General features: G+C 50.2%; 3 protein-coding genes across 3 annotated transcripts; all 3 read left to right on the top strand.

Moving 5' to 3' along the window:
* Positions 1–628: 628 nt before the first annotated feature.
* On the top strand, positions 629–1,805 carry LOC101558405 (interferon lambda-3-like). The gene is made up of 6 exons (XM_055146429.1): positions 629–638; positions 716–891; positions 1,016–1,093; positions 1,276–1,419; positions 1,503–1,586; positions 1,670–1,805. The coding sequence occupies exons 1-6, from the start codon at positions 629–631 to the stop codon at positions 1,766–1,768; spliced, it is 591 nt and encodes a 196-aa protein (XP_055002404.1). The 3' UTR covers positions 1,769–1,805.
* A 4,877-nt stretch (positions 1,806–6,682) lies between these two features.
* Positions 6,683–7,845, top strand: LOC129406845 (interferon lambda-3-like). Its single transcript, XM_055146430.1, has 6 exons — positions 6,683–6,713; positions 6,791–6,966; positions 7,092–7,169; positions 7,353–7,496; positions 7,580–7,663; positions 7,747–7,845. Exons 1-6 carry the CDS (start codon positions 6,683–6,685, stop codon positions 7,843–7,845), a joined length of 612 nt encoding a protein of 203 aa, XP_055002405.1.
* A 10,433-nt stretch (positions 7,846–18,278) lies between these two features.
* LOC101553813 (interferon lambda-3-like) lies at positions 18,279–22,332 on the top strand. Its single transcript, XM_055146431.1, has 6 exons — positions 18,279–18,461; positions 21,354–21,455; positions 21,582–21,659; positions 21,842–21,985; positions 22,069–22,152; positions 22,234–22,332. Exons 1-6 carry the CDS (start codon positions 18,279–18,281, stop codon positions 22,330–22,332), a joined length of 690 nt encoding a protein of 229 aa, XP_055002406.1.
* Positions 22,333–22,988: the final 656 nt, after the last annotated feature.

The raw sequence follows: 22,988 nt of genomic DNA on the forward strand, positions 1-22,988 counted from the left end.
CGTGCGGCTCCAGGGGTGATTTGAGGCACTGTGCACCGACCCCAGATCTCCCAGGTGGGCAACACTGCAGGGAGCTTCAGCCACTGTACATGGCCTGGCCCAGGCTCCCCGCTCTGACCCAGGGCCCCTCGAGCTTCTCCCCAGATTCCTGCAGCCAGGCCACACCCGTAGGGACACCTTTTCTTGCTGCCCCATGTAGGGGCCAAGGCCAGTGTGTGTCTTTCCAGAGCGGTTACCTGTGAAGCACCCAAAGCCCTGAAGACCCTGGCCCCCAGTCCTGAGGGCTCTCCGTCTCCTCTCACTGCAGCTGAGGTGCTTCCACTTTCCCTTCAGCTGCTCCTGCCTGGCCCCGCCCAGGAATCCCCAGCTGGACAGTCCTGCAGGGACTCACCTGCCCAGGGCGCTTTTCACTTTTCCTTCATCACTGGAGTCTCCCCAGAACCCAGTTAAAACATGGGGAGCAGAAAGCTCAGACCAGAAACTCTCAGAAGAGGCTCAGGTGCAGAGAGCAGGGAGCCCCGAGGAGCCCCAAGCAGAGAAGTGACAGGCAGAAGCCAAGAGAGCCCAGAGCCCAGAGAGCCCCGAGCACCGACACAAGAGCCTCCTGATGCAGAAAGGGGTGTCCAGGATGAAGCCCGGTGAGGCCCCCATCCTGAGGGACCCTCCCTCTGCACCCCCAAACCCCGCTGACCTGTCCCCTCTGTCCTCACTACAGATGTGAGCACCTTGGTGACGCTGATGCTGGGGACCGCGCTGCTGACAGGAACCGGGACACTTGCTGCCCCCCAGGCCCCCAAGACCCTCACAGACCCCAAGGGCTGCCAGCTGGCCCAGTTCCAGTCTCTGTCCCCACAGGAGCTGCAGGCCTTCAGGAGGGCCAAGGATGCCTTGGTGAGTGTCACTGTCCCAGACCCCTCAGGGCCTGCCTCTGGGTGGAGGGAAGCGCCCCTCCCCTGGGCACCCCGTTTCCCGAGGGGTGTCCCTGACCCTGCGGGGCTGACCCGGCTCTCTCCAGGAGGACACAGTCCTGCAGAAGGCCAGGAACTGCAAGTCCCACCTGTTCCCCGGGAACCGTGACCTGAGGCAGCTGCAGGTGAGCTGGGGGCCCCAGACCCTCCTGCCCTCCCCTGGCCCCAAGGGTCCTCTCATCTCTCAGGGCCTGTCCTGCCTGGTCACATGGTCCCCAGAGATCTCCCCTCTCTTGCTGTCCCTGCTGGCCCCTCTCCCTGTGCCTCCCCTGGGCTCCCCTCAGGCATCTCTCTGCTGTCCCCTCAGGTGTGGGAGCGCCCCGTGGCCCTGGAGGCCGAGCTGGCCCTGACCCTGCAGGTGCTGGGGGCCATGACTGAGCCCTCCCTGGAGTCTGTCCTGGACCGGCCTCTCCACACACTGCACCACATCCACTCCAAGGTCCAGGCCTGTGTGAGTCTGGGGTGCCCTGGGCTCTCCCTCCCTGCCCCCTACCCGTGTGGGGCCCCCACTCACTCTCTCTTTTCCTTCCCCAGGTGCCCCCTCAGCCCACAGGGAGCCCCCGGGCCCGGGGCCGCCTCCAGCGCTGGCTGCAGAGACTCCAGGAGGCTCCTCACAAGGTGAGCGAACAGGAGGGACCTGGGCTGGGGGCCACCGCTGGGACCCAGACACACACCTCTGACCCTGCCTCCACCTCCCACAGGAGTCCCAGGGCTGCCTGGAAGCTTCTGTCACCTTCAACCTCATCCGCCTCGTCATCTCGGACCTGCGATGTGTGGCCCGAGGAGCACTGTGTGTCTGAGCCTCCACGCCATTCTCCCATGACTCCCCGATTGCCAGCAGCTGCCCTATTTGTTTCTTAGACATTATTTATCTAGTATTTATCTATTATTATTGTCGTTATGTATTTATTTATTTATTTATTTATGGAGCATCTCCACCAAACCCAGAAACCCTTATTGTTAACTTGTTACTAAACTCTTACTGTGAAACGTGAGTAATGTTGTCAAAATGTTATTTTTCTACTTTTGTAAAAAGACAAGAATAAACAGTGTGTAAAGCATGTTCCTGGGTGTATGTGGATTCCTTTCCTCCTTTTCGGTGTTTGAGCTGTGGGTGCTCAAGGCTTCCCCTGATCCCTGACTCAGGGTCACTCCTGGTGCTGCTAGGAGAAATTTTGGGTGCCTGGGATGGCTTTGCGGTCGGCTGCCTATTGTGCTTCACACCTGCACTCTCCAGCCTCTGACTCCTTTCCTTCCAGCCATAACCCTCAGTGTGGTGTGGGCGGGGAGGGAGGCCCCAGGGCCTGGTCCCCTTTCTGACACCACACAGAAAAGCCTAGTCAAATGGATAAAGAGTTCAACATCAGACCTGAATCCATGAGGTACACTGGGAAACAGAGGCGGATCTCCAGGACAATGGGTTAGAGGCATCTTTAATGACGCAATTCTCAGGCCCAAGAAACAAAAACAAAGAGAAGTTAATAGAACTTCATTGAACAAAAAACGTTATGCACCTCAAAGGAAAGGAGGAGGAAAAGACAAGGCACCATACAAATATGAAAAACTGTAACAAATCATCATGACCAACTTTGAAATCACATCTTTAAATAAAGTGGGAGGAAAAAAGACACTCCAGAGACTGGGAGAAAATGTTAGCCCCACTGCTCATCTTATAAAGGATTAATATCTGTGTGTCCCAAAAAGAGAAAGAAAGAAAGAAAGAAAGAAAGAAAGAAAGAAAGAAAGAAAGAAAGAAAGAAAGAAAGAAAGAAAGAAAGAAAGAAAGAAAGAAGGAAGGAAGGAAGGAAGGAAGGAAGGAAGGAAGGAAGGAAGGAAGGAAGGAAGGAAGGGAAGGAAGGAAGGAAGGAAGGAAGGAAGGAAGGAAGGAAGGAAGGAAGGAAGGAAGGAAGGAAGGAAGGAAGGAAGGAAGGAAGGAAGGAAGGAAGGAAGGAAGGAAGGAAGGAAGGAAGGAAGGAAGGAAAGGAAGGAAGGAAGGAAGGAAGGAAGGAAGGAAGGAAGGAAGGAAGGAAGGAAGGAAGGAAGGAAGGAAGGAAGGAAGGAAGGAAGGAAAAGAAAGTAACAGAATGGGAGACTAACACCCAAGGATAGTAGAGATAAGGACCAGGAGGATGGCCCCACAGCTTGAAGCCGGACTCACATGCTGGAGAAAAAGGTAGCTTAGATAGAGAAGGGAACACCACGTAAAGGGTGCTGGGAGGGCCAGTTCGGGATGGGAGATGCGTGCTGAAAGTAGACTATAGACAAAACATGATGGCCACGTAATCCCTGCATTGCAAACCACAATACCCTGAAGGAGAGAGAGAGTAAAAGGGATTGTGCCTGCCACAGAGGTGAGGGGGAGTGGAGGGGATGGTGATGGGGGTGTTGGGAGAGATACTGGGAACATTGGTGGTGGAGAATGGGCACTGGTGAAGGGATGGGTACTCAATCATTGTATGCCTGAAACATAAGCACAAAAGTTTGTAAGTCTGAAACTATACCTCGAGGAAACTCAATTTAAAAAAAAAAAAGAGAGAGAGTGTGTAGTGCCCTGTAGTTCACACATAGAAAAAGCCTGACTTCCTTTCCTCTCTGGACACCATGAACTTGTCTTTCTGTGGCATTGCTATGGTGAGGATTTCCAGTATTCCACTGTGGGAGTGGAGTAGGGTGAGAGTGGTGGGGAAGGGCAGCCCTTCTGTGCCTGCTCTCAGAGGAAAGGCTTTTAGGGTTTTACTAGTGAGTCGAGTAGTCACTGTGGGCTTGTGGCGAGTGGCTTCAACTTGGTTGAGAAAAGTTCCTTCATGGCTGGGGAGCTAGTCTGGTGGGCAGTCTGCTTGCCTTGCATGTGACTGACCTGGGTTATCCACATAATCTATTATGGTCCCCAGGACACTGCCAGGAGTGACTGTGACACAGAGCCAGAAGTCAGCTCAGAACATAGCTGGGTCTGACCCAAAAATCAAAGGGGGGGGAGGGTAGAATGAGAGAAAGAGAGAATTTCCTCCATTTCTTTTTTTTTGCTTTTGTTTTTTGGGTCACAACGGGCATTGCACAGGGGTTACTCCTGGCTCATGCACTCAGGAACTACTCCTGGCGGTGCTCAGGGGACCATATGGGATGCTGGGAATTGAACCCGGGTCGGCCGGATGCAAGGCAAATGCCCTACCCACTGTGCTATTGCTCCAGCCCCTCCATTTCCATTTTATTGAGAGATTTTATCAGGAAGGGTGCTGGGTCTTGTCAAATGCTTCTCCTTATCTTCTCCTATGACCAGTATTTTGAATTTTCTTGTATTGATTTGGTGCATTACATTGATTGACTTGCATATATTCAACCATCCTTGCATGCTGGGATGAAGCCTTTTTGGTCATGGTGTATGATGATTAGATTCGATTTGCTTGTTTTTGTTGAGGATATTTTCATCAAGATGTCTTATCTTTTTTTTCATTTCACTGCCCCAATAATCCAGAACATTCTCCCTGCAATCCAGAACAATTTCCCAGTGGTTAATCTATTCACCTCAGTTATATCCGCTGCTGTCAGGAGGGACATTCACTCTTCTTCCACAGAGATTTTTTTGGGGGGAGGGCACACACAGTGGTGCTCAGGGCATATCTCTCGTTCTGTGCTGAGGGATCACCCTGTGAGGGCTCTGGGGATCATATGAGGTTCTGGGAAGAGAAACCTGGTCAACCCCATGCAAGGGTAAAGCGCTGCCCTCTGTATCATCTCTCTGGTATGTCCAGGGTCCCCAAAGCAGTGCTTAGGACTCTGGAGTTATTCCCAGTGAGACTCAGTCTATCAAGTCTGCTGTCTTGTTACAGGGCCTGAAGATGTGGGGCTGTGTTGGATATTAACCCTAAGTGTTTTAGGTGTCATCAGTGAATTGCCCTTTTCCTCCTCTCAGCAAAGCTTACAGTGCTCTGGTGACCAACTCTAGTCCCCTGAATTCATCTTTAACCTTTTCTTTGTATTTTTCACCTTGTTATCACAGTTTCCCAAGTCAATACTGGTTACTTATAAGCCAAAACTTTCTGGTAATTCTGGGTTTTGGAGTGAATTACCTGCTTTTCTATTTCCCCTATAGCCTTTTCATATTTTACTATGAAATATGAATATTCCTTGCTTAAATACAGAAAGGCCTTAATGCTATGTTCCTAATATTTGGGAGTTGATTGACTCTCAAATATATCTACTCCTGGGCTCTGTCATTATTACTTGACTCAGGCTTTGGTTGCTGTAGTTCCTAACACCCCAAAAGGGAGGTCCAACCATGGGACTCGCCTGACCCAGGGCGAGTGGAAAAAGCTACCCTGGCACCAAAATAGGACAGTTAGAAAGCATAAATGCATGGTCCTGATGCAAGCTTTTGACTTTAGAGACAGGACCCCCATGGGGAAGGACAAGCTGAACTGACCTGAGGACTTAGTTTGGTGGGATTTATGGTTAATGACTTTCTTGTTCTCAGAGCCCAGAGAACTAAGTTTTGGGATCTTTATCTCTTACTGTGTTTATCCAAATGATGGCAAGTGTTGGGAAGAAGTAGAATTAATTGTTTTGACTAATTTTTTGACTCTATTGTTTGATACATATGACCAGAGGGATAGAGAAAAGCAATATAGATATCTTGGGAGATGGAGCATCTCCTGAGTTTATGTCCCCCAGAGAATTGCCTCTGTTGGAATGTTTTACCTCTGTAAATCACAGACATGCAGGCCTATACCTTGGATCCCTTCAGATGTTCTCTAAGTATGCTAGCACCCTCAGGCTTTGGTCCCCCATCTCTGTCTCACTGCTGGGGAGGCCTGGGCAGGATGAGAGGTGACTCTTGACCACCGAATGCACACAAGTCATCCCAGCACCCCCATAGGCTTAGTGAACTCACAGGGCTGGTTAAGCTATGAGTGCTGGGGATTCTCCTGTCACCCCCACGGTTATTGAGAATTCAGGCCACAACTGCTGATGTCAGGGGTGCAGGGGGACCATGTGGTGCTGTTGATCGAGTCAGGGCTGGGTCTTCAGGGCTGCAAGGCATGTGTCTTCACCCCTACTCTAATCTTTTGCTTAATGTTAGCCAGATTTCTTTTAGGGGGAGTGTGATTGTTCTTTTTATTTATTTATTTATTTATTTGTTGTGTTTGTTATATCAGCAGTGCTGAGTGCTCCTTTCTACCTCTGTTTCTGAAGAGGTTTCAGGGACTGTGTGACTGTGGTGACAGAACTTAGGCCACCTGTGATGCAGTAAGCATCCCCCACCCGACCTCATTCCTCTTCACTATTGCTCCAACTGCCTCTTCTATAAATGCAGAACTGTGTGGATATTTTCTTTCTGACCAAGAGCGGGATATATCCACCGGTATAGGAATTGCCTATGAGCCCAGACCCCAGGCCCCCAGTCCTGAGAGCCCCAAGTCTCCTTTTCACTGCAGCTGAGGTACTTTCATTTTCCCATAACTGCTCCTGCCTGGCCCCGCCCAGTCCTGCAGGAACTCACCTGTCCCAGGGCGCTTTTCACTTTTCCTTCATCACTGGAGTCTCCCCAGAACCCAGTTAAAACATGGGGAGCAGAAAGCTCAGGCCAGAAGCTCTCGGACGAGACTCAGGTGCAGAGAGCAGGGAGCCCCGAGAAGCCCCAAGCAGAGAAGTGACAGGCAGAAGCCAAGAGATCCCAGAGCCCAGCGAGCCCCGAGCACCGACACAAGAGCCTCCTGATGCAGAAAGGGGTGTCGAGGATAAAGCCCGGTGAGGCCCCCATCCTGCGAGACCCTCCCTCTGCACCCCCAAACCCCACTGACCTGTCCCCTCTGTCCTCACTACAGATGTGAGCACCTTGGTGACGCTGATGCTGGGGACCGCGCTGCTGACAGGAACCGGGACACTTGCTGCCCCCCAGCCCCCCAAGACCCTCACGGACCCCAAGGGCTGCCAGCTGGCCCAGTTCCAGTCTCTGTTCCCACAGGAGCTGCAGGCCTTCAGGAGGGCCAAGGATGCCTTGGTGAGTGTCACTGTCCCAGACCCCTCACAGGCCTGCCTCTGGGTGGAGGGAAGCGCCCCTCCCCTGGGCACCCTGTTCCCCGAGGGGTGTCCCTGACCCTGAGGGGCTGACCCGGCTCTCTCCAGGAGGACACAGTCCTGCAGAAGGCCAGGAACTGCAAGTCCCACCTGTTCCCCGGGAACCGTGACCTGAGGCAGCTGCAGGTGAGCTGGGGGCCCCAGCCCCCTCCTGCCCTCTCCTGGCCCCAGGGGTCCCCTCATCTCTCAGGGCCTGTCTTGCCTGGTCACATGGTCCCCAGAGATCTCCCCTCTCTTGCTGTCCCTGCTGGCCCCTCTCCCTGTGCCTCCCCTGGACTCCCCTCAGGCATCTCTCTGCTGTCCCCTCAGGTGTGGGAGCGCCCAGTGGCCCTGGAGGCCGAGCTGGCCCTGACCCTGCAGGTGCTGAGGGCCGTGACTGAGCCCTCCCTGGAGTCTGTCCTGGACCGGCCTCTCCACACACTGCACCACATCCACTCCAAGGTCCAGGCCTGTGTGAGTCTGGGGTGCCCTGGGCTCTCCCTCCCTGCCCCCTACCCGTGTGGGGCCCCCACTCACTCTCTCTTTTCCTTCCCCAGGTGCCCCCTCAGCCCACAGGGAGCCCCCGGGCCCGGGGCCGCCTCCAGCGCTGGCTGCAGAGACTCCAGGAGGCTCCTCACAAGGTGAGCGAACAGGAGGGACCTGGGCTGGGGGCCACCGCTGGGACCCAGACACACACCTCTGACCCTGCCTCCACCTCCCACAGGAGTCCCAGGGCTGCCTGGAAGCTTCTGTCACCTTCAACCTCATCCGCCTCGTCATCTCGGACCTGCGATGTGTGGCCCGAGGAGCACTGTGTGTCTGAGCCTCCACGCCATTCTCCCATGACTCCCTGATTGCCAGCAGCTGCCCTATTTGTTTCTTAGACATTATTTATCTAGTATTTATCTATTATTATTGTCGTTATGTATGTATTTATTTATTTATTTATGGAGCATCTCCACCAAACCCAGAACCCTTTATTAACCCTTTATTGTTAACTTGTTACTAAACTCTTACTGTGAAATGTGAGTAATGTTGTCAAAATGTTATTTTTCTACTTTTGTAAAAAGACAAGAATAAACAGTGTGTAAAGCATGTTCCTGGGTGTATGTGGATTCCTTTCCTCCTTTTCGGTGTTTGAGCTGTGGGTGCTCAAGGCTTCCCCTGATCCCTGACTCAGGGTCACTCCTGGTGCTGCTAGGAGAAATTTTGGGTGCCTGGGATGGCTTTGCGGTCGGCTGCCTATTGTGCTTCACACCTGCACTCTCCAGCCTCTGACTCCTTTCCTTCCAGCCATAACCCTCAGTGTGGTGTGGGCGGGGAGGGAGGCCCCAGGGCCTGGTCCCCTTTCTGACACCACACAGAAAAGACTAGTCAAATGGATAAAGAGTTCAATATCAGACCAGAATCCATGAGGTACACTGGGAAACAGAGGCGGATCTCTAGGACAATGGGTTAGAGGCATCTTTAATGACGCAATTCTCAGGCCCAAGAAACAAAAACAAAGAGAAGTTAATAGAACTTCATTGAACAAAAAACGTTATGCACCTCAAAGGAAAGGAGGAGGAAAAGACAAGGCACCATACAAATATGAAAAACTGTAACAAATCATCATGACCAACTTTGAAATCACATCTTTAAATAAAGTGGGAGGGAAAAAGACACTCCAGAGACTGGGAGAAAATGTTAGCCCCACTGCTCATCTTATAAAGGATTAATATCTGTGTGTCCCAAAAAGAGAAAGAAAGAAAGAAAGAAAGAAAGAAAGAAAGAAAGAAAGAAAGAAAGAAAGAAAGAAGGAAGGAAGGAAGGAAGGAAGGAAGGAAGGAAGGAAGGAAGGAAGGAAGGAAGGAAGGAAGGAAGGAAGGAAGGAAGGAAGGAAGGAAGGAAGGAAGGAAGGAAAGAAAGAAGGAAAGGAAGGAAGGAAGGAAGGAAGGAAAGAAGGAAAGGAAGGAAGGAAGGAAGGAAGGAAGGAAGGAAGGAAGGAAGGAAGGAAGGAAGGAAGGAAGGAAGGAAGGAAGGAAGGAAGGAAGGAAGGAAGGAAGGAAGGAAGGAAAAGAAAGTAACAGAATGGGAGACTAACACCCAAGGATAGTAGAGATAAGGACCAGGAGGATGGCCCCACAGCTTGAAGCCGGACTCACATGCTGGAGAAAAAGGTAGCTTAGATAGAGAAGGGAACACCACGTAAAGGGTGCTGGGAGGGCCAGTTTGGGATGGGAGATGCGTGCTGAAAGTAGACTATAGACAAAACATGATGGCCACGTAATCCCTGCATTGCAAACCACAATACCCTGAAGGAGAGAGAGAGTAAAAGGGATTGTGCCTGCCACAGAGGCGAGGGGGAGTGGAGGGGATGGTGATGGGGGTGTTGGGAGAGATACTGGGAACATTGGTGGTGGAGAATGGGCACTGGTGAAGGGATGGGTACTCAATCATTGTATGCCTGAAACATAAGCACAAAAGTTTGTAAGTCTGAAACTATACCTCGAGGAAACTCAATTTAAAAAATAAAAAAAAGAGAGAGTGTGTAGTGCCCTGTAGTTCACACATAGAAAAAGCCTGACTTCCTTTCCTCTCTGGACACCATGAACTTGTCTTTCTGTGGCATTGCTATGGTGAGGATTTCCAGTATTCCACTGTGGGAGTGGAGTAGGGTGAGAGTGGTGGGGAAGGGCAGCCCTTCTGTGCCTGCTCTCAGAGGAAAGGCTTTTAGGGTTTTACTAGTGAGTCGAGTAGTCACTGTGGGCTTGTGGCGAGTGGCTTCAACTTGGTTGAGAAAAGTTCCTTCATGGCTGGGGAGCTAGTCTGGTGGGCAGTCTGCTTGCCTTGCATGTGACTGACCTGGGTTATCCACATAATCTATTATGGTCCCCAGGACACTGCCAGGAGTGACTGTGACACAGAGCCAGAAGTCAGCTCAGAACATAGCTGGGTCTGACCCAAAAATCAAAGGGGGGGAGGGTAGAATGAGAGAAAGAGAGAATTTCCGCCATTTCTTTTTTTTTGCTTTTGCTTTTTGGGTCACAACGGGCATTGCACAGGGGTTACTCCTGGCTCATGCACTCAGGAACTACTCCTGGCGGTGCTCAGGGGACCATATGGGATGCTGGGAATTGAACCCGGGTCGGCCGGATGCAAGGCAAATGCCCTACCCACTGTGCTATTGCTCCAGCCCCTCCATTTCCATTTTATTGAGAGATTTTATCAGGAAGGGTGCTGGGTCTTGTCAAATGCTTCTCCTTATCTTCTCCTATGACCAGTATTTTGAATTTTCTTGTATTGATTTGGTGCATTACATTGATTGACTTGCATATATTCAACCATCCTTGCATGCTGGGATGAAGCCTTTTTGGTCATGGTGTATGATGATTAGATTCGATTTGCTTGTTTTTGTTGAGGATATTTTCATCAAGATGTCTTATCTTTTTTTTCATTTCACTGCCCCAATAATCCAGAACATTCTCCCTGCAATCCAGAACAATTTCCCAGTGGTTAATCTATTCACCTCAGTTATATCCGCTGCTGTCAGGAGGGACATTCACTCTTCTTCCACAGAGATTTTTTTGGGGGGAGGGCACACACAGTGGTGCTCAGGGCATATCTCTCGTTCTGTGCTGAGGGATCACCCTGTGAGGGCTCTGGGGATCATATGAGGTTCTGGGAAGAGAAACCTGGTCAACCCCATGCAAGGGTAAAGCGCTGCCCTCTGTATCATCTCTCTGGTATGTCCAGGGTCCCCAAAGCAGTGCTTAGGACTCTGGAGTTATTCCCAGTGAGACTCAGTCTATCAAGTCTGCTGTCTTGTTACAGGGCCTGAAGATGTGGGGCTGTGTTGGATATTAACCCTAAGTGTTTTAGGTGTCATCAGTGAATTGCCCTTTTCCTCCTCTCAGCAAAGCTTACAGTGCTCTGGTGACCAACTCTAGTCCCCTGAATTCATCTTTAACCTTTTCTTTGTATTTTTCACCTTGTTATCACAGTTTCCCAAGTCAATACTGGTTACTTATAAGCCAAAACTTTCTGGTAATTCTGGGTTTTGGAGTGAATTACCTGCTTTTCTATTTCCCCTATAGCCTTTTCATATTTTACTATGAAATATGAATATTCCTTGCTTAAATACAGAAAGGCCTTAATGCTATGTTCCTAATATTTGGGAGTTGATTGACTCTCAAATATATCTACTCCTGGGCTCTGTCATTATTACTTGACTCAGGCTCTGGTTGCTGTAGTTCCTAACACCCCAAAAGGGAGGTCCAACCATGGGACTCGCCTGACCCAGGGCGAGTGGAAAAAGCTACCCTGGCACCAAAATGGGACAGTCTAGAAAGCATAAATGCATGGTCCTGATGCAAGCTGTTGACTTTAGAGACAGGACCCCCATGGGGAAGGACAAGCTGAACTGACCTGAGGACTTAGTCTGGTGGGATTTATGGTTAATGACTTTCTTGTTCTCAGAGCCCAGAGAACTAAGTTTTGGGATCTTTATCTCTTACTGTGTTTATCCAAATGATGGCAAGTGTTGGGAAGAAGTAGAATTAATTGTTTTGACTAATTTTTTACTCTATTGTTTGATACATATGACCAGAGGGATAGAGAAAAGCAATATAGATATCTTGGGAGACGGAGCATCTCCTGAGTTTATGTCCCCCAGAGAATTGCCTCTGTTGGAATGTTTTACCTCTGTAAATCACAGACATGCAGGCCTATACCTTGGATCCCTTCAGATGCTCTCTAAGTATGCTAGCACCCTCAGGCTTTGGTCTGTTGGGGACTGCTCAGGACCCTGAACAAAAGAGGACCCCGAAACCTTTACCCTGGACAAACCAGAAAATTCCATTACCAGCTTTGCTTGACCTGAGGCACAGGTGCCCTTGTGATAAAGGAAATAGCCAAACTCAAGAGGTAAAAGTAGCCCAGGGCAGTTAACTAAGAGATGCCATTAAGCCCCCCATTAAGTAGAATACCTTCCTCTACCTTGTGCATTCCTCCTGCCAGATGCTCCTGCCAGATAGACCCTTGCCTTCCCCTCCCCACTATTTCTCAATCTACTCTTGAAGAATGTTGTAAGCCCACCTAATACACCCCGAACCTTTCCTTATTTGGTCTGAGAAGACACTTCCCTGATGATTGACAACTTATGTACCAACCCCCTGCTAAGAAAAGTATAAAACCAGCGTGGCAGTTAATAAAGTTGCCCTTGATCGGCATGTGTCATCTTGGGCCCCCTATTTATTATCCTCACTAGTTTTATTTCAGGTCGGAACCGCTCACAGAACCCACCCAATTAGGAGCGCTTTCCACTGTTGTCTCTCCGCGGGCCGGAGAGATCTCCAGGGGAAAGCGCAACTGGCGCCCAGCGTGGATTCGTGAGAAAGGTCACCGATCGGACGGCAGAGCGACGAGTCCGGAGCCACTCGTAAGACGTCAGGTACTCCCTCTAGGGCGACGCAGAGCTGGGTTAGTCTAATAAGGTACCTTTCCACCGCCGTCCCATTCACCCCTCTTAAAGATGGGGTCCCGTGTTAGCCAGGAGGCTGGATTTATTAAAGGCATTCAGAAGAATTGCATGATAGACATCTCGAGGTTAGGAATAGGGTTATTTTAAAGTTCCTCCTTTTTGTTCACAAGATTTGTCCCTGGTTTGTTGTTACTTGTCCCACTATCAATTGTGTTTCTTGGGAGCGGGTAGGCTCCGAGCTCACTTCCTTTTTTGCTTCTAAAGGGTCGGAGGCTGACAAAAGATTTATGCTCCAATACTGGTCACTCCTCAAATCCATTATCACTAGTGCCCACAACAACCCCCGTTCAGCCCAGATTATTAGCACGGCCCAAGAGCGCTTAGAGATGGTCTCCAGGGGCTGTTCCCGTGCCGCCTCTCACGCCCAATCCTTCTTGGACCTTCCTACTGTTGCTTCTAATCCTTCCCCTCTGAAACCCAAATCCCTGCCCCCGGACAAGGGCATGATGACTTTAGAAATCAACGGGAAGGTGCTTTCGGGTCTGATTGACACTGGTGCAGATGTAACGATCATTGCCAAAAAAGACTGGCCAAAGGAGTGGCCCCTCACCCCCTCGCTGACTCACCTTCAGGGTACAGGCCAATCCCAAAACCCTATGTTAAGTTTGTCCCCACTTGATTGGCGCACCGAGGAGGGCAAATCCAGGACTGTATGCCCTTATGTTCTGCCTGGGCTCCCTGTCACTCTCTGGGGCAGGGATATTCTCTCACAAATGGGCTTTTTACTAATTGACACCTAGGGCCCCCTTCCCATTGAAAAATTACAGGCCGCCAAGTCGTTAGTACAGGAACAGCCCGGCACCCCACCCCCATTTTTGTGATTAAAAAAGGAAATCCGGTAGCTGGAGGCTCCTCCATGACCTCCGGGAAATAAATAAAACTATGATCCCCATAGACGCCACCCAGCCTGGCCTCCCTTACCCATCGGCTATTCCCCACGGCGGCTCTAAGATTGTCCTTATTCTTAAGAATTGCCTTTTCTCCATTCCCCTCCACCCAGAGGATTGCAAACGGTTTGCCTTTTCTCTCCCTATCACAAACTGTGCTGGGCCCCAGCCCTCGCTTCCATTGGAAAGTCCTGCCCCAAGGCATGTCCTATAGCCCTACCCTTTGCCAAAAATACGTTGTTTCCATAATTTACCCTTTTTGCGCTCTTTTATCCCTCCTTTTACTTTGTTTGTTACATGGACAACATCCTCTTGGCCGGTGCAGCCGCTGACCTGCTTCACTCGGCTGCGCAGCGTCTGACTCAGACGCTGCAACACAGGGGTTTCCGCATTTCCTAGGATAATACAGATGCACCCTCCCCAGCTTTTCCTTGGTTTTGAACTTGCTGCCGTGTCCAAATTATTTGCCTCGACCCCTCAACCCTTTAATCTTTATACAGATAGCTTTTATATTGCCACCCCCTCTCCCTGGAACACACCAAAAAAAAAAAAAAATTGGCAGTTGGTGACTGCTACGGGATCTATGAGCAGTAAATAATACCATGATCATTTTTTGGGGTACTTCAACCTGGACTGCAGTCCCCAGCAGCCATTCCTTCAGAAATGTGTAAGACAGTACTCGATTTAAAAGACTGCTTTTTCTCAATTCCCTTGCATCCTGATGATCACCCCTGCTTTGCCTCTAGTTTGCTAGTTTCTAATTAGAAAGAGCCCGATGTACATTGGAGCAACCCCATTGTCAGAGGGACAAGACCAAAGGTAATGTGGACGCCCGTAGGGCAGGTTTAAGAATTTCTGTGTGACATCCAAAAGAACAAAAGCAACCGCTGTTGGAGAGGATGTGGGGAGAAAGGGACCCTTCTTCACTGCTGGTGGGAATGCCGACTGGTTCAGCCCTTCTGGAAAACAATTTGGACGATTCTCAAAAAATTAGATATTGAATTCCCATTTGACCCAGCAATACCACTGCTGGGAATATATCCCAGAGAGGCAAAAAAGTACAATCGAAACAACATCTGCACATGTATTTTCATCGCAGCACTGTTTACAATAGCCAGAATCTGGAAAAAACCCGAATGCCCCAAAACGGATGACTGGTTGAGGAAACTTTGGTACATCTATACAATGGAATACTATGCAGCTGTTAGAAAAAAGGAAGTCAAGAATTTTGTAGTTAAGTGGATGGGCATGAAAAGTTTCATGCTGAGTGAAATGAGTCAGAAAGAGAGAGACAGACATAGAAAGACTGCACTCATCTATGGTATATAGAATATCAGAGTGGGAGACTAATACCCAAGAACTGTAGAAATAAGTACCAGGAGGTTGACCCCATGGCTTCGAGGCTGGCCTCACGTTCCGGGGAAAGGGCAACTCAGAGAAGCGATCACCAACTACATTGTAGTCGAAGGCCATGTGGGGGAAGGGAGTTGCGGGCTGAATGAGGGCTAGAGACTGAGCACAGCGGCCACTCAACACCTTTATTGCAAACCACAACAGCTAATTAGAGAGAGAGAACAGAAGGGAATGCCCTGCCACAGTGGCAGGGTGGGTTGGGGGGAAGATGGGATTGGGGAGGGTGGGAGGGACGCTGGGTTTACGGGTGGTGGAGAATGGGCACTGGTGAAGGAATGGGTTCCCGAACTTTGTATGAGGGAAGTATAAGCACAAAAGTGTATAAATCTGTAACTGTACCCTCACGGTGATTCTCTAATTAAAAATAAATAAATTATTAAAAAAAAAAAAAAGAATTTCTGTGTGAATGTGGTGCGTGGGGTGCGCACCGGAATGAAAGAGGACCGGTCCGAATGAGTGCAGGAGTGTGATTTGTGCGTGTGCCTTTAGTGTGTGTGTATATTTGTCTCATTATATTTCTCTTAGTTATGCTTATTATTATCAGCAGAGAAGTCAGGAAAATGCAAGATCATGTGGTTGAGTGTTTATTAATATCAGGAATGAAAAAGTGTGTCATTAAGGTGGTCTATCCGCCTCAGAAGTAGTCTTGATCTTAAAATTGTAACATCTGACAACTTAGGTTTCAACAACTTTGTCATGGATTGTTTTGCCGGCTTATATCAACAAAAGCGCTTTCTTGACCCATTTTTCACAAGCAAGGAAACTGGCTGGTCAAGCAGAGAAACGGGGAGCAATGTTCCCAATTGGCCGACAGGGCTTAACTTTGCCCTGGGGACTTGTTCCTTCTTTTCTCAGTCTATCAGTTTTTTCCCTGCCATTTCTGAAGAGTCAGATCGATAGATCAACTGCAGATGTGTGCACATGTACGTGTGGTGTTTTTAGTGAACTTATTGTCTGTCTGTTTGTCTGTCTGTCTGTCTCTCTATGTGGAACACTTGAGTGCTGGAGCCAGAATGAAAATCAGTGGTAAAAAAATTAGGCCTGGGGAAAACAGGATCATCTCGAGAGATCAGGGTGATATGCAGTTCAGCAATTTAAAGGATCTATGTGATTTTGGAACCTGTTAGACCAGGTTTAAACAAAGATTTCTAATTAGAATGTGGCGCCTACAACGAAATTGAAATTTTTAGTCTAAATTTTTTTTTTTTTTTTTTGCTTTTTAGGTCACACCTGGCGATGCACAGGGGTTACTCCTGGCTCTGCACTCAGGAATTACCCCTGGCGGTGCTCAGGGGACCATATGGGATGCTGGGATTCGAACCCGGGTTGGCCGCGTGCAAGGCAAACGCCCTACCCGCTGTGCTATCACTCCAGCCCCTAGTCTAAATTTTTTATTGGAAGAACATTAATAGTTATTACCAATTGAAATTCTTTTGAATTCCAGTATCTGTACTATCTAGAAACAGCTACAGAACTAGAGCCAGAAATCTAAAAGTGAATTGAGAATTCAGAGTGCAAGGTTTATCTTATAAGCCTCCGCCAATTTTAATGAGGAATTTAGCTGTTTTTCAAACAACAGAGGTACAGAAACCCTCAAAATAAACAAAGTTACTTGTGTTTCCATAGACATTTGATAGTCAAAATTTTTTTCCCTATGCTATTATCAAAGTTTGGTTAAAAAAAAAAAAATATATATATATATATGTATGTACACCCGAAGGGCTCTTTCTGTGTTTGACAGCATGCTTGTATTGTGGAATTGATAAAGTTAGAAAGCTCATGATTTGAACTAAGGTACAAAAACTGTTGAACTTAAGCCAAAGAAGATTTACTCATGTTTCATGAAAATTGATGGTTTAAAGGTCTTATGCTGTTGTGTCAATGTACATATACATCTGCATTAGAATGTGAGCTGAAATAATTGTAATAAAAACAGGTTCGGGGAGTAATGATTTAGTTAAAACATGAGTTTTTTGGAGTTCTAAAATTGGTTGCAAAACTTGTCCTACCAGTGTTTTATTTGATTTGAGATAACAACAACAAAAAAAAATTTAAGCTACTTAGCTCAGGGTTATAAGGAGTTAATCTCAGATGTCAGTTCGAGGGTTTTTAAAGATTTCCCTGGATCCCCCCCCCCCCCAGCATTCCCAGCTCTGCCCCAGTCAGACTGGAAAATGCAGACCCTTCTCAACAGTGAATTCTAATCACACTTTTGCCCAACAGATAAGACTGGCTAATCCAGTTTTTTGACTCTTCCAAGTATCTGGTTCTTGCAACTTTGTGAATGAGAAAGGGCTTGGGAAACAATTGATTCTTATATTTGCATTAGAACACACAAAAAAGAAATAGTGGGAAACCTCCTTGCTGGAGGAGAAGTCTATGCTTATATTTTAACAGATAACACCTACTAATGTACTCCTGGTCCTGCTATGGCTTCATCTGGAGTAAACTTCATCCTCCTGGTACTGACTCAGACTCCACAACCCACAAGGTCCTGCCGAGCTGACTGCTGCGGTTCGCAACCTCGCTGACCCTGTCCAGGACGCCGTGACGCCCGACTCTCCTGTCCACCATGACGGGGCTCATGCTTCCACCTCCCCTGTCCCCTTATCTCCCCTTTCCCCATCTCCTTCTGATTTTTAGCCCCCCTCCTTTTCTTTGGGTACCTCCCCTGTTTCCTCCCAGATTTTTAATTTTACTTGGCAAGTCCTTCATGAAGCGGGCGATGTTGTCAACTCCACTTCCACATTGTCTCCCACTACACCCTGGCCCGAGCTCTGGGTTGACCTCTGCGCCCTCCCAATGCCCAGCAGTTCCTGGTCTCTCCCTGATTACGCTGGCGGCCACGCACCCAAAGCCGTCCCTGGCCATAGCGTCATTTCTGGCTGCTCCGCCCGCCGCCACCGCCAGAAACTTCTTTCTGACCCCATCTACGTTTGCCCTGGCCACCGCCATAGGCTACAACATAACCCCTCTCTTGCCCACACTTGTGGCGATCGCCCTGATTTTTTTTGTGCCACCTGGGGCTGCGAGACCACGGGCGACACCTATAGGAAACCTTCCTCTCCCTGGGACTTTATCACGATCCAACGAGCACCTCACACGCCCTCTGTTGATTGTGACCGTGCGTGTAATTTCCTCACCATCCAATTCACTTCTGCTGGCAAACGGCATCCCTGGTCCAATACTTTGCCCTGGGCTCTTCGCCTGTATCACCTCGGCTACGATAAAGGCTTCACCTTCTCCCTTCACCTTCTAAAAACTACCCTCTCCTCACGCCCTATTTCCATGGGCCCCAACAACACCCTTCACCATCATCGCCCCCCTACCCCCCGTCGCTACCCACCGGCGCCCTCCGGGACCCCGCCACCCACATCCTTCTTCCGTCCTACTCTGCCTGCGGGTCCAGCACCCTCTTCTCAGCCCATCCTGGATATGGTCAACGCCTCTGCTGCCGCCATCACCGACCCCGCCTATGACCAATGCTGGATCTGCTACTCCTCTCAACCGCCATTCTACGAAGGCATTGCTGTCCTCGGCTCTCCATTGAACGTCTCTGACGCCAATGAACTCCGCTGGGAAGTGGGGCCCACGCACCGATTGACTTTGGGACAAGTGGTGGGATCTGGACTTTGCCTTTTGGGGCCCAATATGCTCCCCCCCTATGATTTAGTACCCGTTTGCAATCAGACTCTTGTTATATCCAATTCCTCCCTCCACGTTAATGCCACCCTCTATCCTTCCTACGTCGTGGCCCCCGCTGATACCTACTTCGCCTGTTCCTCTGGCCTGACTCCTCACATTGTTACATCTGCCTTCCTGGCACATAGAGATTATTGCATTTTGGTTCTGCTTTTGCCACGCCTCACGGTTCGCCCTGCCAATGCCCTGGTCTTCTCCTCTTCTTCCTCTCTCCTGCGCCACCGCCGTGAGCCTGTTACTGCCATCACCTTTGCCCTCCTCCTCGGTCTGGGTGCTCCAGGCGCCGGTATGGGCATCTACTCCCTTGTCTCCTCTCAGAAAACCCTCCACCAACTGTCCCTTGCTGTGGAGGCTGATGTCCGCGAACTTAAACAGGGCCTTAACTACCTAACTGACACTGTTGGCTCTCTGGCTGAGGTCATCCACCTTAACAGACACAGCCCTGACCTGGCCTTTTTGAGAGAGGGGGGAGTGTGTGCCGCTCTTTAGGAGGAATGCTGTTTCTTTAAAGATAAGCTTGGGCTAGTTAAGGATAGCATTAGACGAGTGGAAGAAAACTTAGAGGAAAGTAAAAGATTGAGAGACCAGGAGGAATCTTGGTATAAAAATTGGTTCTCCACCTCACCCTGGCTCTCGACCCTGTTGCCTAGCCTCCTTGGACCCTTCATCGGGTTCTTACTGCTAGTTTCCTTTGGCCCATGGGCATTCCGCCGACTCATAAATTTCATTAAGAACCAGGTTGATGAGGCAACCAAACGTTCAGTACAGGTCCACTCTCAGCAGCTCTCCCAACACGACCCCGAAGGGCTGGATAACTTGGAAAAGCCCACACTTCAGCCCCTGAGCTTTGCGGAGTTCGAGCACCTGAGTACCTGGCATACCGCCCCCGCTCACTCTGTTCCCGGCTGTGGAAATGCCTAAGACGGGGATAGCTTGGTGCCAGTATCTGGGTGCAAACATGGCACCACCTAGAGTCGTGCACACATTTTTTTCTAACCTTTTTTGGTCACTGCCATGTCCAGAACTGGGAGCCCACCAAGTAACCTAAGACAGGCACTCCACCCACTCGCTCATTATTATAATAGAAAAAGGGGGGAGATGTTGGGGACTGCTCAGGACCCTGAACAAAAGAGGACCCCGAAACCTTTACCCTGGACAAACCAGAAAATTCCATTACCAGCTTTGCTTGACCTGAGGCACAGGTGCCCTTGTGACAAAGGAAATAGCCAAACTCAAGAGGTAAAAGTAGCCCAGGGCAGTTAACTAAGAGACGCCATTAAGCCCCCCATTAAGTAGAATACCTTCCTCTACCTTGTGCATTCCTCCTGCCAGATGCTCCTGCCAGATAGACCCTTGCCTTCCCCTCCCCACTATTTCTCAATCTACTCTTGAAGAATGTTGTAAGCCCACCTAATACACCCCGAACCTTTCCTTATTTGGTCTGAGAAGACACTTCCCTGATGATTGACAACTTATGTACCAACCCCTTGCTAAGAAAAGTATAAAACCAGCGTGGCAGTTAATAAAGTTGCCCTTGATCGGCATGTGTCATCTTGGGCCCCCTATTTATTATCCTCACTAGTTTTATTTCAGGTCGGAACCGCTCACAGAACCAACCCAATTAGGAGCGCTTTCCACTGTTGTCTCTCCGCGGGCCGGAGAGATCTCCAGGGGAAAGCGCATTGGTCCCCCATCTCTGTCTCACTGCTGGGGAGGCCTGGGCAGGATGAGAGGTGACTCTTGACCACCGAATGCACACAAGTCATCCCAGCACCCCCACAGGCTTAGTGAACTCACAGGGCTGGTTAAGCTATGAGTGCTGGGGATTCTCCTGTCACCCCCACGGTTATTGAGAATTCAGGCCACAACTGCTGATGTCAGGGGTGCAGGGGGACCATGTGGTGCTGTTGATCGAGTCAGGGCTGGGTCTTCAGGGCTGCAAGGCATGTGTCTTCACCCCTACTCTAATCTTTTGCTTAATGTTAGCCAGATTTCTTTTAGGGGGAGTGTGGTTGTTCTTTTTATTTATTTATTTATTTATTTGTTTGTTGTGTTTGTTATATCAGCAGTGCTGAGTGCTCCTTTCTACCTCTGTTTCTGAAGAGGTTTCAGGGACTGTGTGACTGTGGTGACAGAACTTAGGCCACCTGTGATGCAGTAAGCATCCCCCACCCGACCTCATTCCTCTTCACTATTGCTCCAACTGCCTCTTCTATAAATGCAGAACTGTGTGGATATTTTCTTTCTGACCAAGAGCGGGATGTATCCACCGATATAGGAATTGCCTATGAGCCCAGACCCCAGGCCCCCAGTCCTGAGAGCCCCAAGTCTCCTTTTCACTGCAGCTGAGGTACTTTCATTTTCCCATAACTGCTCCTGCCTGGCCCCGCCCAGTCCTGCAGGGACTCACCTGCCCAGGGCGCTTTTCACTTTTCTTTCATCACTGGAGTATCCCCAGAACCCAGTTAAAACATGGGGAGCAGAAAGCTCAGGCCAGAAGCTCTCGGACAAGACTCCGGTGCAGAGAAAAGGGAGCCACGTGGAGCCCCAAGCAGAGAAGTGACAGGCAGAAGCCAAGAGAGCCCAGAGCCCAGAGAGCCCCGAGCACCGACACAAGAGCCTCCTGATGCAGAAAGGGGTGTCCGGGATGAAGTCCGGTGAGGCCCCCATCCTGCGGGACCCTCCCTCTGCACCCCCAAACCCCGCTGACCTGTCCCCTCTGTCCTCACTACAGATGTGAGCACCTTGGTGACGCTGATGCTGGGGACCGCACTGCTGACAGGAACCGGGACACTTGCTGCCCCCCAGCCCCCCAAGACCCTCACAGACCCCAAGGGCTGCCAGCTGGCCCAGTTCCAGTCTCTGTCCCCACAGGAGCTGCAGGCCTTCAGGAGGGCCAAGGATGCCTTGGTGAGTGTCACTGTCCCAGACCCCTCAAGGCCCTGTGTCTGGGTGCAAGGAAGCGCCCCCTCCTATGGGCACCCCTTTCCCTGAGGGGTGTCTCTGACCCTGCGGGGCTGACCCGGCTCTCTCCAGGAGGACACAGTCCTGCAGAAAGCCCAGAACTGCAACACCCGCCTGTTCCCCAGGACCCGGGACCTGAGGCAGCTGCAGGTGAGCTGGGGGCCCCAGCCCCTCCTGCCCTCCCCTGGCCCCAGGGGTCCCCTCACCTCTCAGGACCTGTCCTGCCTGGTCACATGGTCCCCAGAGATCTCCCCTCTCTTGCTGTCCCTGCTGTCCCCTCTCCCTGTGCCTCCCCTGGACTCCCCTCAGGCATCTCTCTGCTGTCCCCTCAGGTGTGGGAGCGCCCCGTGGCCCTGGAGGCCGAGCTGGCCCTGACCCTGCAGGTGCTGGGGGCCATGACTGAGCCCTCCCTGGAGTCTGTCCTGGACCGGCCTCTCCACACACTGCACCACATCCACTCCAAGATCCAGGCCTGTGTGAGTCTGGGGTGCCCTGGGCTCTCCCTCCCTGCCCCCACCCATGTGCGGGCCCCCACTCACTCTCTCTGCTCGGCCCCCAGGTGCCCCCTCAGCCCACAGGGAGCCCCCGGACCCAGGGCCGCCTCCAGTGCTGGCTGCAGAGGCTGCAGGAGGCTCCTCACAAGGTGAGTGAACAGGAGGGACCTGGGCTGGGGGCCACTGCGGGACCCCAGACACACATCTGACCCCATCTCCGCCTCCTCCAGGAGTCCCAGGGCTGCCTGGAAGCTTCTGTCACCTTCAACCTCATCCACCTCGTCATCTCAGACCTGCGATGTGTGGCCCGAGGAGCACTGTGTGTCTGAGCCTCCAGCCCCTGTCCCACGACTCCCAGACTGCCTTCAGCCACCCTATTTATTTCTGAGTCATTATTTATCTAGTATTTATCTATTATTACTGTCATTATTTATTTATTTATTTATTTATTTATGGAGCATCTCCACCAAACCCAGAACCCCTTATTGTTAACTTGTTACTAAACTTTTACTGTGAAATGTGAGTAATGTTGTCAAAATGTTATTTTTCTACTTTTGTAAAAAGACAAGAATAAACAGTGTGTAAAGCATGTTCCTGGGTGTATGTGGATTCCTTTCCTCCTTTTCAGTATTCGAGCTGTGGGTGCTCAAGGCTTCCCCTGATCCCCGACTCAGGGTCACTTCTGGTGCTGCCGGCCGAAGTTAGGTGTCCCTGGGATGGCTTTGGGGTTGGCTGCCTGTTGTGCTTCACGTCTGCACTCTCCAGCCTCTGACTCATTTGACTCATTTCCTCTGACTCATTTCCTTCCAGCCATAACCCTCAGTCTGCAGTGGGCAGAGAGGGAGGCCCCAGGGCCTGGTCCCCTTTCTTACACCACACAGGAAATATTAATCAAAATGGATAAAGGGTTCAATATCAGACCTGAATCTATGAGGTACTCTGGGAAACAGAGGCGGATCTCTCCAGGACAAAGAGTTAGAGGCAC

This window comes from Sorex araneus, chromosome 8, assembly GCF_027595985.1.
Source record: "Sorex araneus isolate mSorAra2 chromosome 8, mSorAra2.pri, whole genome shotgun sequence".
NCBI classification, from domain to species: Eukaryota; Metazoa; Chordata; class Mammalia; order Eulipotyphla; family Soricidae; genus Sorex; species Sorex araneus.

Excerpts from the sequence above, each read along its gene's own strand:
- LOC101558405 (XM_055146429.1), top strand. Across the intron at positions 1,094-1,275 it reads GTGACCTGAGGCAGCTGCAG|GTGTGGGAGCGCCCCGTGGC; the intron begins GTGAGCTGGGGG and ends CTGTCCCCTCAG. Across the intron at positions 1,587-1,669 it reads TCCAGGAGGCTCCTCACAAG|GAGTCCCAGGGCTGCCTGGA; the intron begins GTGAGCGAACAG and ends CACCTCCCACAG.
- LOC129406845 (XM_055146430.1), top strand. The coding sequence starts at position 6,683 with ATGCAGAAAGGGGTGTCGAGGATAAAGCCCG. Across the intron at positions 7,497-7,579 it reads ACTCCAAGGTCCAGGCCTGT|GTGCCCCCTCAGCCCACAGG; the intron begins GTGAGTCTGGGG and ends TTCCTTCCCCAG. Across the intron at positions 7,664-7,746 it reads TCCAGGAGGCTCCTCACAAG|GAGTCCCAGGGCTGCCTGGA; the intron begins GTGAGCGAACAG and ends CACCTCCCACAG.
- LOC101553813 (XM_055146431.1), top strand. The coding sequence starts at position 18,279 with ATGGTCAACGCCTCTGCTGCCGCCATCACCGACCCCGCCTATGACCAA. Across the intron at positions 18,462-21,353 it reads GATTGACTTTGGGACAAGTG|CCCCCCAAGACCCTCACAGA; the intron begins GTGGGATCTGGA and ends GCTGCCCCCCAG. Across the intron at positions 21,986-22,068 it reads ACTCCAAGATCCAGGCCTGT|GTGCCCCCTCAGCCCACAGG; the intron begins GTGAGTCTGGGG and ends CTCGGCCCCCAG.